Raw genomic sequence first — 17596 nt, 5'->3', positions numbered from 1 at the left:
AAAATGTATTATTAAACATCGCCAATATATCATGCTCGTGTGCGGATAATGATGTGAAAGAAAAAGAATATCCCCGTGTACATTAATCTAGTATAATCTTAAAGAGTAACATTTATCTTATTCACGCTATTTAATTTTCTATTTATATCTGATGAAATTCTATGAAAAGTTTGATTTAACTTTGATCAAAATTAATATATGTCTATATATATATATATATATAAATGACGTTAGAAATTTTGTAATTAATAAAAGAAAGCTTATAAATCATAAGGATCTATAAAAATTGTTGTACGTTAATTATTATACTTTTCATCGATCTATAATTTCTTTTTTAATGTTTAAAATGATCAAAGGTATTTGAGTATGTATTTTAAAGACACCACATATAAATGGTCAGTCTGTCACGTATAGAAAAGTACATAGGATCGAAGCTAACTGAATATCAATTGTTTCAGGACGTGGTGCACCGCGCGTGACCGCGGCTCTTGTAGGAGATGGAGAAGGTAGGTTGATATTGAGCCCGGTGCACAAGGAGAACATATTATCACGCAGCAAGGAAGACTTAGCACAGGAGGCAGCACTGGTGCTGCAGCAAGCTGGTAGCTTACGTTGTGTAGCACACGACAATAGACGATTGCCCGGTAAGTTCAGCACGTTACCAGCAAGACGGGGTAACGTTAATAAAAAACGTCCAGAATTGCCGTTAGACGTGAAGAGACGTAAAAGCGAAGAGATAGGTGCTACAACAAGTACAAATACTACGAGCGGCGATCAATTGTCTTGGACGCCAAAAGCAAAGAAGAAAACGTTGGAGAGAAGTAGCAGCGATGCTAGTTCGAAAAAATTGAAAGGTACACTAGCTAAATTCTTTTCGCCAAAATTAGAAAGAAAAAGGAAGCCGGTTGGCCGTAGCGTTAGCGACGCAGGTACGTCGAGTAGACAATACCGTAAGAGAAGTGGTAGCGAAAGCGAAGGTTCGCATTTGAGTAGTACGGCTCGTGCTAAGAAACAGCTGTCGCCGATAATCGAGACATCACCACAGGTCGATCATACTCAACAACCGTTTCATTTTGAAGTGATTAATAAGGAAGAGGTTAATAAGCCGAATGCTAAAAAGTCAAAGCAGGAGGAAGGTGATACAGATGTCGAGAGAATAATTGGACGAGTTGAAACGAAGGAGAAGATCGAGGAGACTACTAAAGAGATCTCTCTCGAGCGATCAATCGAGACGAGAAAAGAAAATAAAGTAGTTGAGAGACAGAATAAGTTAGATATCACGAATGATAAAGATCGTATTACCTGTGAAGAGAAGGAAGTGACGGCACGTAGGAAGACGGAAACAACGAATTGTAACTCGTCGCAGCAAGGAAAAGAGACGAAGCTTCGGGAGGAGGTCGACGAGGTCGACCGGGTCGGGAGCATGCTGCACAGCAGCAGATACGATCTTCAGAAACGCGGCGAGGAATCGACGATCAACAAGATGATTCATCGATTGTCGAGCGATCGCTCGCCACCGCCACAATTGACGAGAACTATGGTCTCACCGGGACCTGGTTTTGGACATAACAACAATCGACCATTCTCTTATACGAGGCCAAATGATCCCGGTAGTCCACCGCCATCTTCGCAAACGAACGTGATGTATGCTCAAGTACAAGCGGATAAGAAGAAGGCCCAAAGGAGTCATTCCGATAGTGACGAGGGTTTGGGTCTTGAAAGAAAGGACTCGTCACGAGAGAACAGTCCAGCTGAGAAAGAATATCGTAGAACGGATTATTCTTACAGTAGCGATCTCAGACGTAACAACGAGATAAATAATCTCAAGTCTCGTTACGAGGAAACTCGAAAGAGTACGACGACTTCACGTTTTGGCAATCACTTTGGTGGTTCAAAGGATTTTCTCTCATCCAGAGATTTAGACAATCGATGTCCCGAGGATGAGATTGAATTGGATCGACGTTACGAGCCAGAGAAATATACCTCGACGATTTTTGTCGATACCAGCGGTAGAGAGAGTACCGATCTCACGTCAAGACAAAATCATCAAAGTGGTATATCCAATAAAACGTCCGAACTAAGTGCAAGACGAGATCTACTCGAGTCGAGGATAAAATCGAGATTACTAGCTGATGAAATGTATGCAGCGAAAAATACGGCAAACGTGTCGATCAAAAAGTCCGAACACGAGATTATCGATAAACCGATCGTCCCGTCACCTGTTACGCCCAATCGAATATCATCTCCTAAACGTTATACCGATACATATATCACGGAAACAAGGACCAGTAGCAATGGGGAGAAATATATTTTCGAAAAGCAAATACACGAGGACAATGGCAAAGTCTATGGTTACGAGAAGAAAATTACGAACAAAATCCCGTCCGATGGTTACGTCGAATCAAAACCAAGAGATGGTTATACCGTTGAAACGAGAACGGATAAGTACGGGGACAAGTACATCGTTGAAACTAGGACACACGGCAGTTATACGGACGATTTCAAACCATTTCTCAGTGACAGAAGTAGGACCAGCCCGGAAGAGAGATTCGAAAGAAATCATTTGGGCGGTGGTCCTTATAAGTCTACCAATTATTTAGCCGACGATTCGACGAATCCAAGGACGAGTAATTATTTTCGAAACGAACCGAAGGACAATGATACACTTTCGTCGCCGATCGTCGTAAGGAAATTTACCGCTGAGAGAAAACTTTCGAAGAGCGACGATTTTCTCGATAGAGATGTGCGCCCTAACGAGAACCTTTCGAAAATGAATAAAAATTTCGAATCTATTCGCGGAATGAGTAAATCGACTCAACGTTTGAACGAGCTTGGCGAGAAATCGAGGATCTTAAGAAACGAATACACGACAAGGTCGCATGAGAATCTTTGCAGTCACGTTGATTACGGAAGTGCTGGGGAAACGAATACGAGAAAAGATAGATCACCGTTCACTAAAAGACACCTTGACAGTTTACGAGAACGACCGATCGATGATTACGACACTGATATCTCGCAAATGACCAGTAGCCAGCTAGAGTCCAAGTATTACAAGGAGACTCGAACTACCCAAAGATACAGTAGCAGCAAACATCCGATCCACGATGATTACGACAGTTCACCACCTCGTATAAGAACGGATCGGACTGGTCCAAGTGGTGTACGAAGTAACGATCCTGGTACCAATGGTCACAATTCGAGTCGTTACGATTCCGACACTACGGCGAGAGAATCGATTCGTCGCGAAACTCGATACGACGAACGTACTCTTCGTAAGGATCATCGAAATGGCAATGTCCTTGATGCCGAACCGAAGAAACCATTGAGAAGATCGCGCAATCGTCTCGATTATTTCGACGATTCGGATGCCCGTGATAGTCCACGCGGAAAGAGTTCCATCGACGAGACCCCACCTACTAGACCACTCCGGAGTTATCACGAAAATGGTAAATCCCGACATGCCAGGCAAGAAACTCGTGCTTACATGGAACAACGTCGTTATCGGGAGACACGTTTGAGCGATCCAGATAGGAAAGATCGTCTTGCCGATTCTGGTATCGAAAATGATTATAGACGGGACTCGCAGGAGGCCGATAGACGGGAACCGATCGAGTCGGAGGACGAAGGGTTTGCAAGTAGGCAATTTATCAAAAACGAGAGAAGGCATACCGATAGGAATATGAATTTAACACCTTTAGAACAACGAAAGTATGACAAATATTCGAACGATATCGGTACCGGTAAATCAACGAGCGGATTGGTCACGTCGAAACCTCCCACCGGTGCTGATAAGAAATACGAGAAGAAGGCTGCCAAGAAAAGTGGCACGATGAGCAAGGTGAAGCAGTTGTTCAGTAAGAGGGAAAAGAAAGCCAAGGAAGAGAAGAATAAGAAGAACTCGAGAAGCGGTAGCAGTGGTGCACTGACGGACGACGAGGTCACGATGCGCTATCGAGAGTATCGCGGAGATCGACTTAGGAGTGCCAAGAGCGCAAGGGACCTTGGCAGCGACATAAATCAGGTAAGACCACCTTAATGATCCTTTACGAGTCGATACGAGTTATCGCCTTCCGCTATGGCTTACCGTTTTACGTGCGAGATTTTATGAGATACGAGATATTCCAAACATGAAAAAGAAACAAAAAAGAAAATTAAAAAAAAAGACGGAAAGAAGATGTTTTATCGCGTAAAAATCGATTTGGAGATAGAGATAGATAGATAGAGAGAGAGAGAGAGAGAGAGAGAGAGAGAGAATATAATTCTTGTTTTTTCTTCCTATTTCTTTTTGTTTAGGAAAAGTGCAAAATTTCTGATAAAACTTTTTCAAGATATATTCAAATGAATGAAAAAAGGAAACGATTTTAATTACGATTTTATATATCGATATTTGTTCATCGATGTTCTCTGTCAAAGTTATTATTTTCTAATAACATATTCTTAAATCACGCGTGTATAAAAGATCTTTTATCTCTCTTTCTCTCTCTCTCTCTCTCTCTCTCTCTCTCTCTCTCTCTCTCTCTCATGTTATAATAAGATTTATGAGCATAGAATTTTATTTATCTTTTTTCTCTCGTTCATTATTTATCGCACGTTCGACGAGGAAGCAAAGTGAAATCAGATAGATGTATACTTCCTAACGGAGCTACCCAACCGTTCCGGAGATTATCGATATTCGAGAGAGAGAGAGAGAGAGTGAGAGAGAGAGAGAAAAAAAAAAGAAAAAAAAAATCACGAATAGGGCTTGGGAAAGATCATCGACGTCAGTGTATGTACTTGCACACAAAATGAAACTAACAAAGTGGTATAACGTGTCCAATCGAAAACTGGTCATTTTTATCAGTTACTTTATCTTTCGTAAACAGTTCGATTGATATTCCTCTAATATTTTTATTCGTGCATCATAATTAAAAAAAAAAAAAAAAAAAAGAAAAAAAAAACAATTATACGCGATAAGTAAGCGAATCGAAAGGAATACGACTATCTAATACGAAAACGCCGGCAAAAGCTTCGGGCGAGGGGGATAAGAAATAAACAAAAAAAAAAAAAAAAAGAAAAAAAAAAGAGAAAAAGAAAACAAAAGAAAAAAAAACTAGAAAAAAATATCTCTTCAATCGCTTTTAAAAGAACTAGTTTAAAGTTCTGTACCACCTATGTATATTTACGTATGTATCTATGTTAGGTGTATATATGTACGTACATATGTACGTATGGAGGCAGCTTATCGCGTCGTTGAAAATACGTTAACGGCGTCGACTAGGAAAGATTTACCGGACGTAAAGTTACGCTCGAACGGCGAACTATTATTCTCTCTGGGCTTCGCGCCCATCGACGAAACGAAAGGTGGGGCAATCGGTTACGGAAAAGCTATTTGGTAAAGCCTTTCTCGTATTTCCAAGTTGCACATTGCAAAGAGAGAGATCTTTTCGTAAAAGTCCATTTTATATATATATATATATATATATATATATATATATATATATATCTAACTATGGGTTTAAATATCATACGTCATACAATAAAATAAAAATCTTTCGTGATCTATTCATGATTGTTACCAAATCGATCAAAGTTCTCATGAGATTTTCAAAATGGCCGGTCCTATGCTTTTGTCGGTCGGCTTAATTATAAAATCGTTTATCTACGTACATACATATCTACCTTGATAAGTTAGTTAAACAATAATCGACTATAATTTACTAAGGGAGATACATTATACCTTATTTCTTGAATAATTTCACGAATGAGAGGCATTAAATCTACTCGGTTGATTTCTTGTGATCTTTGAACCAAAGTTTCACATATATATATAGACATATATATATATATATATATATATATATATATATATATGTGTCTGTGTATTTACGTACATATACATACATACGTTTGTTCGTTCGTTACTATAGATTTCGATAGTATATTACTTCGATTCGAATTTATCGATAATTGATACGATTTAGGATTAAACCATTATATCCACCATATCCACCATAATTTTTACGTATTCAATCAACGTATATTAATGTATATGTCTATTGTATAGATTAATACTAATTAAAATAGAGTATGTTGAACTTACGAATATAAAATATCGACATCATTATCTAATTAGACGAACACAACATAAATAAAGATCATTGGTAGCTTATAATTCAGGTCAGTTTGTAAAATTGCTAATGATCGAAAAAAGGAAACTAATGTATCCTTCTTTTTCATGATAAGATACAACATTCTTTTTTTATATTGTATCATAGCCCTTCGACATTTTACACATACACACACACACACACACACACACATGTATATATATAGAGAGAGAGAGACAGAAAGAGCTATAAAATTATTGTAAAAAAAGAAATTATTCATGACGTAGATGTAGGTCATGGGTTAAGTAAGTGATTGTTGCTCTATTACTTGTTATAGATAGTGTATCTTCGATAAGATTAGTCATGATTATTAGATTAGTCAGTAAGTCTTTGAATAAATATTGTCTTGATCTATATATGCATGGACGGATAGAGAATGGTCGTTATTACTACTGAGAAATCGTTTTATCGAATACATTTTCAATCAATATTTATACAAGCTGTATAAATACAAACACCGTAACAATTACTTTGTCCTATATTACCATTAACAATTTTTATATAACATCAATGATATCTTATTAGATTATATTCATGTATTTTTATTTCGAATTTAATGTCAATCTACGTATAAAAATTCAATCAATTCTTTTTAATTTAATTAATAAATAAAAATTAATAAACAAACTTCATTGAACAACACAAACAAACACAAACACACACACACACACAAGGAGAAAGAAATAATCGTATCAAAAAATAAAGTAAGAAAATAGTGATAGTTCAAAGGGTTAATATATTCAATCAACCTAGAAATTATGCAGCGACTAACGATTCATCTAGATCCTGTAACTAAGCTCATTTTATATGTATAATACTATAAGGATCAAATCGCGTTAGCATATTCGCACGTCCTTGAACGAAAAGAAAGAATCGATGCGTATATCTGTATAAAACAGCGAGGGAGAAAGAGAGAAAGAGAGAGAGAGAGAGAGAGAGGAAGGGAGGGAAAGAAGAGAGAAAAAAAGTAACAAATGCGAGTACCTCGCGCGTGAATGCGACGTAAAAGAAATCGCGATTGCGAGGGTGTGACAAACGATCGTAAAATGTACTACACGGTCCCACGGTGGAGTCGAGTTATCGTTGCACAACGACGTATATATATATATATATATATATAGTACATATATATATATATATATATATATATATATGTACTATATATATATACCGAGGTCCCGGCTACAGGTGGCACACCATGTATATATATGTATACACACACACACACACACACACACACACACACACACACACATATATATATATATCTTGTGTGCGGCGAATTGGTCAAGTAGCATTTAAATTTAACACGTATGCGTACGCACACATATACATATACACGTATATACATGTTATATATATTATATATATATATACCTATATGTCTTTTATATATACATACATATACGTATAGTTACATGCCGCTATACTGGCTGACGATCGAGCGTAACGAAACTACAGGACACCCACGCGAAAGAGGGTGATGGTGAAGGGGTGCGAGATAAAACGCCTGGAGATCTATCCACACCCAGCCGCCAAAGGCGCCTGTTTCTTCAACGTCTCCTTCCGTTCTCTTCTTCCTCCTTTTATACATCTTTTTTCAACAATCCTCTCTCTCTCTTTCTCTCTCACACACGCACACATATACACACACACACACAATATTGTTTTTTGTACGTTTCTATGTTTTTGGAAGAAATCTTTATGATAATTAATATTATATTTTTAGAAAAATTTAAAGATGGATAAAATAATTTAATTACATAAAAATAATAATAATTTATAATTGATTATATATATATATATATATATATATATATATATAATGACTAATTATTTTTAAATTGTTTTATTATATAATGTGTATAATGTTTAGCTTATGTTATAAATGAATTTCTTTGAAAGGATTCTTGTAATATTTTCCAATGTAAAAAATGTATGTCTCTCATAAATGATGTAACGGAATTGATCATTATAGTTTAGAAATTAACATTAGAAAACTTGTTTCTTTTTCTTTCTTTCTTTCTTTTTTTTTTTTTTCTTTTTTCTTAATACGTAATTAACTCGTAGTGATCGTATAATCGTACAGGGTGTAAACAAAAAATATATATTAAGTATTTTTCAAAAGATAGATATATGAGAAATGATTTCAATAATTATTCTATACAAGAAATCGTTAAACTTTTTACTTAGTTTTATACGGTAGATTTGACGAAACACCATTTTATAAATATCCTTCAAAACGTCGTTTCTTTATTCTAATGATAATGCATTAACAAGCGCGAAAATGATGAAAGAATCTGGCATAGAGTTATTCAAAAGATTGAAACGAAAGTTAGTCGCGCGTATCTCAGTAGTCACGGTATTGACAGGTCAGACATTGACATTCGACGTCTTGCGTAATATCTTGAGAGTGTGTCGTGAGAGCCGAATGTTTGAAACGTGCAGAACTTTCGAAATGTCGACTAGGAATCGTACCGAATCACTTAGCAAATTCATTAATTAATATTATCATTTCTTGTTCAAAATTAATTTAAATAAATAAAAAAGATCAAATCAAATCAAAATTTTCCTTCGGATTATACTTTCATTGTATATTATATATTCGATTTATTATCAAAATAATACATACATATATATATATATATATATATATATTTATTTATTTATTATATGTATGTATATATAAAATACAATAGTTTTCTAAATTCTAGTTTGTTAGAATTCATTCATAATGGATTCGTGAAAATTTGTAAATTTCTTCATACTTTTTTGATAAAAATAAAGCGTAGTTTGGATTCCAGAAAGATTGACATAGTAGGATAAGTATTGTTTGTGATTCGTACGGGTCTATTCTATGGGGAGATTCCTGGTATGTCGGGTCCACACCTAGCTGAGAGAACATTGCAAGCCACGGAGGCTTGACCTACACACAGTCGCACACCCAAGTGCTCGATTGTACGCGAACGAGCGCACATCGTATCCCGTTTCCATCGAAAGTTCACATTAATGGCATTTGCTTTGGTGGCCCGTAATAAGTAAGAGAGAAAAAGAGAGAGAAAGAAAGAGAGAGAGAGAGAGAGAGAGAGAGAGAAAACTCGTGGGTCCGGGCAAAAGCATTAGGATTTATTAGCTCAACCATCGTAAATCTAACGTTAACTGTTCTCTAAGTTTCATCGATTTCAATCATTTTCTAATTATATCAAATGTTAATGATAAAAATTTGTTTTTATAATATTTAATTTATGTATGTATGTATATATATATATATCAATTTTTGAAAATTACTATATTGATCTATACGTTAATTAAAATTTCGATCAATATGATCATAGATCATGACTTATGTAACAAATATTCTAGTAACTTTTTAGATCGATATTTCAAACAAAAATTTCTATACATATATAAATGCATATATATATATATATATATATATATATATCTATATCAAATCTATCTATATACATATATATATATCAAAAAAACTAGATAACGAGATTGTTTCGGTTCTCAAAGTCCTTCGGTAGGACTGACAAAGCGTTCGACGTCGATTTAAGAGCCCTTGCAGAAGAAAAACGACTGGCCCGGCGATCGACAGGAAAGCAAAAGAAAAAGAAGAAGAAGAAGAAGGAGGAGGAGGAGGAAGAAGAGAAGGAAGAGGAAGAAGAGAAGGAGGAAGAGGAGGAGGAGGAGGAGGTGAAGTTGAGGGAGGAAGAAGAGGAGGAGGAGGAGGAGGTGAAGCTGAGGGAGGAAGAAGAGGAGGAGGAGGATAGCCTCCGAGCGTGAGGTTAGAAAAACTCACGGCAGTAAAGTCCGTGGGGATCATTAAAGATCAAATTGAGAGTTGCAGTTACTCGATCGCGATACCGTCGCATAGCCATAGAATAAGAGAAAAGAAACGAAAGAGAAGGAGAGAGAGAGAGAGAGAGAGAGAGAGAGAGAGAACAGGGTACCCTGTGGAACATTCCTCGGCATGCTTTGGAAGCTAGATGCACTTTGCTTTATGGTAGGCGGATCATTCACACCTCCACTCGCGGAGGAGGCCAGGCCGGTTGTGGTATGGATTAGAAAAGGAAAGGACGAGGGAAGCAAAGAAAGAAAGAAAGAAAGAAAGAGAAGGAAAGAAGGAGAGAGAAAGAGAGAGAAGAAGAAGAAGAAGTTTAAGAGTATACGTACGAACTGGATCGCATTCCCCGCTTCGTGGGGCATAAAACCGTTGAGATAATATTGCCAGATAGATTATTTATTGATATCTCGGACCTTATGCTGCCTCTCAGCCACGATGCTCTATGCCCGGTGTGCCATCACGGAAACCTTCCACAGGATCGGATAATGTCTGCTCTCTCTCTCTCTCTCTCTCTCTCTCTCTCTCTCTCTCTCTTTCTCTCTCTATCTATCTTATACGAAAGTGTTCGTTGAAGATCCTGCTCCGAGGGGAAAAGGCCCCATGGTACCGTTGATGGTCCTGGAAGATGCGAGCTTTCCTACTTGCTCTTCTTCTTCCCAACAATAACAACAACCACCTCGAGATTCTCAAGACATTCCACCGTAGGAAATTCATGGCTCGGTTACCTTTTATTATAGAACATTTTCAACTCGATCGACATTTTAACGCGCGTCCACTTACACGCGTCTCGAGGAAGGATATTATCTTGTACAAGCTCGATTATTTGTAACGATAAATAAGATATTATAATCTTGAATAAATTTATTTAATAAATATCAATGATTGGATATATATATATATACAATTTATATAATTAATAATAATCTCTCTCTCTCTCTCTCTCTCTCTCTCTCTCTCTCTCTCTCTCTCTCTCTTTCTATGTGAGTATGTGTATATGTGTGTAAAGAATTATAGAATAGTTGCAAATAATTAGTTGTCGTATGAACGATTAAAAATAAGGACTTATATTTATCAGAGACGTTTATTAATGGAACGGATATGGTAAACGGCAGCTGCAAAGATCATTACATTGTTGGTAGCTGTCATTGTGGTGGTATCGTTCTATGGTTCCAGACGTAAAATTCGTCGTGCTCTCGCTGCTCGTTTCGTTTGCTCCTACGTCTATCTCTCTCTCTCTCTCTCTCTCTCTCTCTCTCTCCCCCTACCTCTCTCTTTCCTTCTCTGTGTATCCCTTGTACACGTATATGTATATGTAGGTGTGAGTGTAGGTGTAGAACGTAGGCGCGATATATCTCTTCTCACGCGGTATCGTATCTGCGGGGATCTGTTAGAACCTACGAACGAGTCTATATTGGACTTTGTAGTACACACACACACATATACATACATATATATATATATATATATATATACATATTATATATATATATACACACATTCTTATATTCACGATAGTTAGACGAATATTCGCGAGTTACTTTCCAATTTCTGTATTCCGCCCTCTCACTCCGTTTTAAGTGAGTTTCGCCTCTCTCGTCCAGATCGGCCACTTCGCCACATTTGCATATTCAACGAGCCTCGATAGCTTTACACACGCCTCTCATATTTTCTCTCTTTTCCTTCTTCTTCTCTTTTACCCCTACTTTACAAACTTCTCTCGTTCTTGTAGTTATCGAATGAATACCACCACCCGTCATCCGTTTAGCCGACGAAACTATATACATATATATATATACAGAATATATATATATACAGAAAGGCATTAAGCTAAAGTTTGTACCGTTATGAAACGTGATCGCTCGCGAGACCAAACGACATACCTAAAAAATAGTAACACCCGATAAGCGTTCAAGCCAACGGTCATCGACATGGACCAACTTTACGAATATCTCTTTCTCTTTCTCTCTCTCTTTTACTCTCGCTTTGTAATACGTATTGAGATCGTAAGGAAATGATGAAGTTGTGAATATATATATATATATATATATATATATATATATATATATATATATATATATATATATATTTAAAGGAGTTATTCCTTCGTTAATCTCTTTTGCAAATATATTTTTGCATTTTCTTTAATAGCTTTCGAAATCGACATAAATATAAATAAATAGTATATCAATTGAACATACTATTTATTTTTTTGATTATTCCACATTGCTTTCTTTTCGATACCAAATGTTTATTTATTACGTTTAAATGCTCTTATTGTCCTACCTTTTTTTTAATAATACAAAAATATTATTAATATTGTAAATATTTCTAATTAAATATATCGTATACTAATGGATATAAAATATTTATCTAATCGTTAAAAGTACATATATATGTATTTACACACACACACATATATATATACACATAGGTAATCATTATCTACAGAATCGTTTCTTTGTCTTTAGGATATATAATAGAAAGAGAAACGAGTTCGAAATTTTAGAAAAGACTTTAGATCCGTGCATGAAGCGTGCCGTACTAACGTAAGTATCTACGCATAAATTTTCCCCCAGGGGGTGCACGCAATGTGGTTTCGTGCCGTTCGTTACGCCGCTCGCCGAGAGCGATTAATTGCGGACACGTGCGATTAATGACGTTAAAGCTTTGCCTTCGATCAAGCCGACGGGTTAAGCGTACATCGGTGAAAAGTCATCGATCAGCTACCAATCCGCTTTTATAGCACACGGACACTCGATCGGATCCACTTTCGCAATAAATTTTTCTTCATCTCGATCGATCCATGTTTCAAGGAGAGAAGGAAGGAAAGAAAGAAAAAGAGAGAGAGAGAGAGAGAGAGAGAGAGAGAGAGGGAAAGGACATGGAATCGTCCATGTAAACGTCCATCGACAAGAGAAACGATCACCTCTGCTAATACGTCGATTAAGAAAAAGGAAATGAAATGAGATAAAATAAAATAATAAAGAAAGAAATAAATGAAGAAGGTTAGAGAATGTCGCAAGAAACTTGGCTACACATTTACAGTTCAAACGTTCTAAACATCTTGAGACTATTTAACTCTATTCGAGTTTTCTCTTTGATTTCTAGCTAAATCAGCCATAGCGAGGTCACGGTAATTGACTCGAGGAATGTGCAACGATTTAAAAATTAGTATGATATTTAACTCATTCGGTCAATATCTTTTTCATGTTTTCTGTGAACAGGATACGGTATATTTAATGTTGTGCGCTCGAACGGGACTGGATTCGAAGCAAGAAAAAAAAAAAAGAAGAAAAAAGAAAAAAGTAATGAAAAAAGAATATTATATCTTGGCAATTATATGGAATATAAATGAGAAATTATTCTCTCTCTCCCTCTCGCTCTATCTGCTTAAGTGAAAAAGTTAAGACGTAATATAGATCGTGCTTTATCAAAACAGATTTTTTTACGTAACGCATGAAATATGCTAGTTTATAATTTATATGCCGAAATATCCTCATATTTAAAACAATATACGTATATCATTATGATGATACATTCTTTATTTAGGTCGTATAAATTTATATTCAGAGAAGAAACGATTCAAAAAATATATATGACATATAAAAACGAATTCTTTAAACTCTGTTTCGCTAAATTAAAACTCAATCTTCGTGTATATATATATATATATATATATATATATATATATATATATATATACCATCTCTATTTTATTTTATTTCGTAATATTTTCGGTAAAGTCGATGAATTTGAATGAACGTCGTACCGTTATAAATTATAAAAGTTTCTCGAGTAACATAAAGAAGACGGAATTATTTTTGGTATTTATCATCTCGGAATAATAACGATTTCGGAAGAGAAAAAGATATAAATTGAAATACGTCGATACGACGAAAAAAAAAAAGGAAAAAAAAAGAAAAAAAAATTCAAACGTTTCGATATAAATGAATCGAATTCAAAAAACAAAAAAAGAAAAAGAGAAAGATTTCTAAAAATATTTTTCTTGGAAAATCATCGTTATTTTTATTTTAATTTCAATTATAAAATCTTATTTTAAGCTACGTCAAGTACATATTACACGTATACTTTTCATACGAAACTTTTGTAAAAAAAAAAAAAAAAATTCGAAAAAACTTGAGAGAGGACACACTTAAAAGGAAAAAAGAAGAAAAGAGAAGAAACAGAAAAAGGAAAATAAATAGGTAAAAGAGGTAGAGAAAAAGAGAGACAGACAGGGAGACAGAGAGAGAAAGAGACATTTACTTGGAACAAACCACTCGTGAATATTCTATAAACTTCCTGTGCTGTCCTTGAAGAGTGCTCCTTCTTTTACGCTCACGGATATATAAACCTCCTATTTTAGGAAACTTACCAAGCTAGATACGATGTTTCGTAAACTTCGTGCTTCTTTTATGGATTTCTAGGTCAGGAGTTCTTCTCCTCGAGTACCTTTGAGCTATTACTCATTTTCAAATGTATCACTGATTATTTTATGGAACTAATTTAAATCAAAAAATATAAAGAAGAAGAAGAAGAAAAAAAAGAAAGGAAAAAATAAAAGATATTCTAACACATTCTTAATATATTTATAATATTTATTGATAATATTTTCTATTTTCTAATTGGTTCGTTGTATCTAAAAAAAGAAAAAAGAAAAAAAAAGAAAAAAAAAAGTGAAAAGAATTACCATAACTATTTTGTTAGTTAGAATCTTAACTCGTAAACATCGCAACCATTGTAGAAGAAATACCTTTTACACTCTCGTAGCAGCTCGTAAATATAAAGTACGAAATACAAAATGTAGGTCATTATCCGTATAAATCTCGTCGAGTGCGTGTCTAACGGAAAAGAAACTAAATGCAATTTGTTATTCAACTTGACAATACCATCTCCGAGTTAGAGAATTATCGACCATTCGATACTCGAAGAAGATAAATTAATCGTGTCGCTTTTGCAAGAACTCTTGAACGTCTATCGAGTTAAGAATGTCTATGGAACTTTTCGACGGGGCTGATCTAAAAGAAAAAATACGAACGAACGAGATAAATGTAAATTTTTCTTTCCCATAACTTCTTATTTTTCATTTTTCTTTTTTTTTTCTTTTCTTTTCTTTTCTTTTCTTTTCTTTATACATATATATATGTATATATTGGAATGTATATATATATATATATATATATATATATATATATATATATATATACATTCCAATCGGGCGAACGAAAAGTCGACGTTCGAAAAATAAATCGTTCGTGCGATCGTTTGGTTGTCGTAATATCCTACCGACAATAGACGATATTATCGCTACTTTTCTGGAGCAATAACGTTCGAAGAAATATCAGGTGTATACTGTGTTTCTATGTATTTCAATGCGTCGGTACTTATATACTTATGTGTATACGTAAATGGATAGAGAATAGACTCTGTTCGCAGCAGGTATACCATTCAATAATCAACCATAATTATCTTCCCGTTTGGTATATCAACGAAAGAAAAATTTTCTGGAGACAAGTGAGAATCAAAATCCATGAGAGCAAATGATACTTTGTATGCAAATACCTTTCATAATGATAGAGAATAACGTATAAATGTCTTATCGATAAATAAGTATATCTTTCGTCAAATCAGAAAATAGGAGATATCGAGAAGAGAACAATTTAATTTTTCGTAAAAAATTAAAATTATTTGCATATCGTATATTACATTGATTACAAATAAATATAAATCACTTGAGATAAAATATTTATTGTACAATACGTACTCTTTTTGTAAAAATTTTGTAAAGTAACATTTGCATAACGCATTGTGCAATTGTTAATAATTTGTCAATGTTATAATATAATATAATGTAAATAATACGAGGAATAAAATTAAATATAAATAATAAATTAACATTTATATGACATTTAAATAACATTGCGAATTTTAATATTAATATCAATAGTATGAATTACAAAAAAAAGAAAACAAAAAATAAAAAGAAAGATAAAAAAGAAAATAAGAAAAATAGTAGATATAAATGAATATAAATGAAAAATTAATAATATTCATTTTGATATAAATTTATTCGAAAATTATTATATAGATTGACATTGGACCGAGCTTATGTACGTATAAAAAATATCAGTCGAAAAGGGCTTCGTTTAATTTTTTCATCGATGTCTCGATTATAAAAAAAAAAAAAAAGGAATGAGTTCCAAATAAGATTATGGTACGTGCGCTCGGACAATGACGAGGACCAATCCGGGACCAAGACAAGTACGGTATTACGACATGGAATTCTCCATATTGGAAGTGTACTGAATAACTCTCGGGAGCTGCACGCTCTTGCGAAAGGCAAACAATCGCGTGTTGGTGCGGCAAGGAAGACGACGAGAAGGTGCCGCGCGAAAAGGAATGGACAGCCGTGCAAGGTGCCTGTCTACGGAGAGAAAATATACAGGGTGAGTCACGAGAAACGGAACGATCAAATATCTTCTTTGTATTTTAATTACATATCGATACTTTTATAACAATGATTGTATTTTTCTAAGAAGGAACAATGATTCAACAAGAACATTTTGTTTCAAAGTTATTGCATAAAGGATTAATCAAATTTATTGGAATTATTAATAATTATTTCAATTAAATTATATATTATATATATGTGTATATATATATATATATAAATATTATTTATACATATATATATATATTTATTTATTTATTTGATATTTATAAATTTCAGACAAATATTTACATATATATATATATATAATATAAATGTTCCGTTTTTCTAGTAAGACCCTATATATGTATGCTTTTATAATATATTATATCTTTTCTTATATATATATATATATATAATAAAGGTCAAGTCGCTCGATCGTTTAGTAAGATCGGAACAATGCCAGGCCGATTGGCCGAGTTCTTTGAAATACACACACGTCTATTCATATATAGCTACATGTATATACATTTATATATATACACAGTTAAGTACACAGAGATCGATAGTTATCGAAATTCGAGCTGCCGATCGACGGCTTAGGTACGATTTGAAAGAGCGATCGGAAAAGTATCTTGACTAGCCTTGCACGAATTCGTGCATCAAGCTTGTATATTGTAGAAAGGCGTGCTGTCCGTTTCCGTCTTCGAACACGTGCTCCTTGAATATTACCGATCTGAAAACGGTTCTTTTCTATGTACCGAAAGCGCCGGGAAAATATTATGAAAATAAACGAACTTTGATCGGACATAAAACGACAACAATGAATATAAGTATGATTTACGTACAGTATCCTTTTACGTCATTCTCACGTTTTCTCTGGGTTTCTTTTATTTCTTTTCTTTTTTTTTCTTCTTCTTCTTTTTTTCTTTTTTACTCTTTGTTTTTTCTCGATCGTTTATGTCGAACAAATAATAGGTTACATTTGATTCGAAAGGACTAACAAGATATATTTTTTCTTTTTTTCTTTTCTTTTTTTTTCGTAATATCAAATTAGAATGTGAACTTCTGTAATTCGTACGTAATCCATGTGTTAAGTTTTATCTTTTTCTTCTTTTTAATTCATTATTTTCTTTCTTTCTTTCTTTCTTTCTTTTTTTTTTCTTTTTT

The 17596-nt window shown here is 34.3% G+C and overlaps 1 protein-coding gene across 2 annotated transcripts in view; it reads left to right on the top strand.

The window, feature by feature from the left end:
• LOC124432895 overlaps nt 1-17596 on the top strand; it is a 114480-nt gene that overhangs the window by 17450 nt on the left and 79434 nt on the right. For both annotated transcript variants that reach the window (XM_046982218.1, XM_046982217.1), the window contains exon 2: nt 459-4021. In XM_046982218.1, coding sequence (XP_046838174.1) covers nt 459-4021 — 3563 coding nt within the window. The remainder of the gene's footprint in view (nt 1-458; nt 4022-17596) is intronic.

The sequence above is a fragment of the Vespa crabro genome, chromosome 2 (genome assembly GCF_910589235.1).
Source record: "Vespa crabro chromosome 2, iyVesCrab1.2, whole genome shotgun sequence".
NCBI lineage: Eukaryota > Metazoa > Arthropoda > Insecta > Hymenoptera > Vespidae > Vespa > Vespa crabro.
This window is presented reverse-complemented; position numbering and strand designations above follow the sequence as displayed.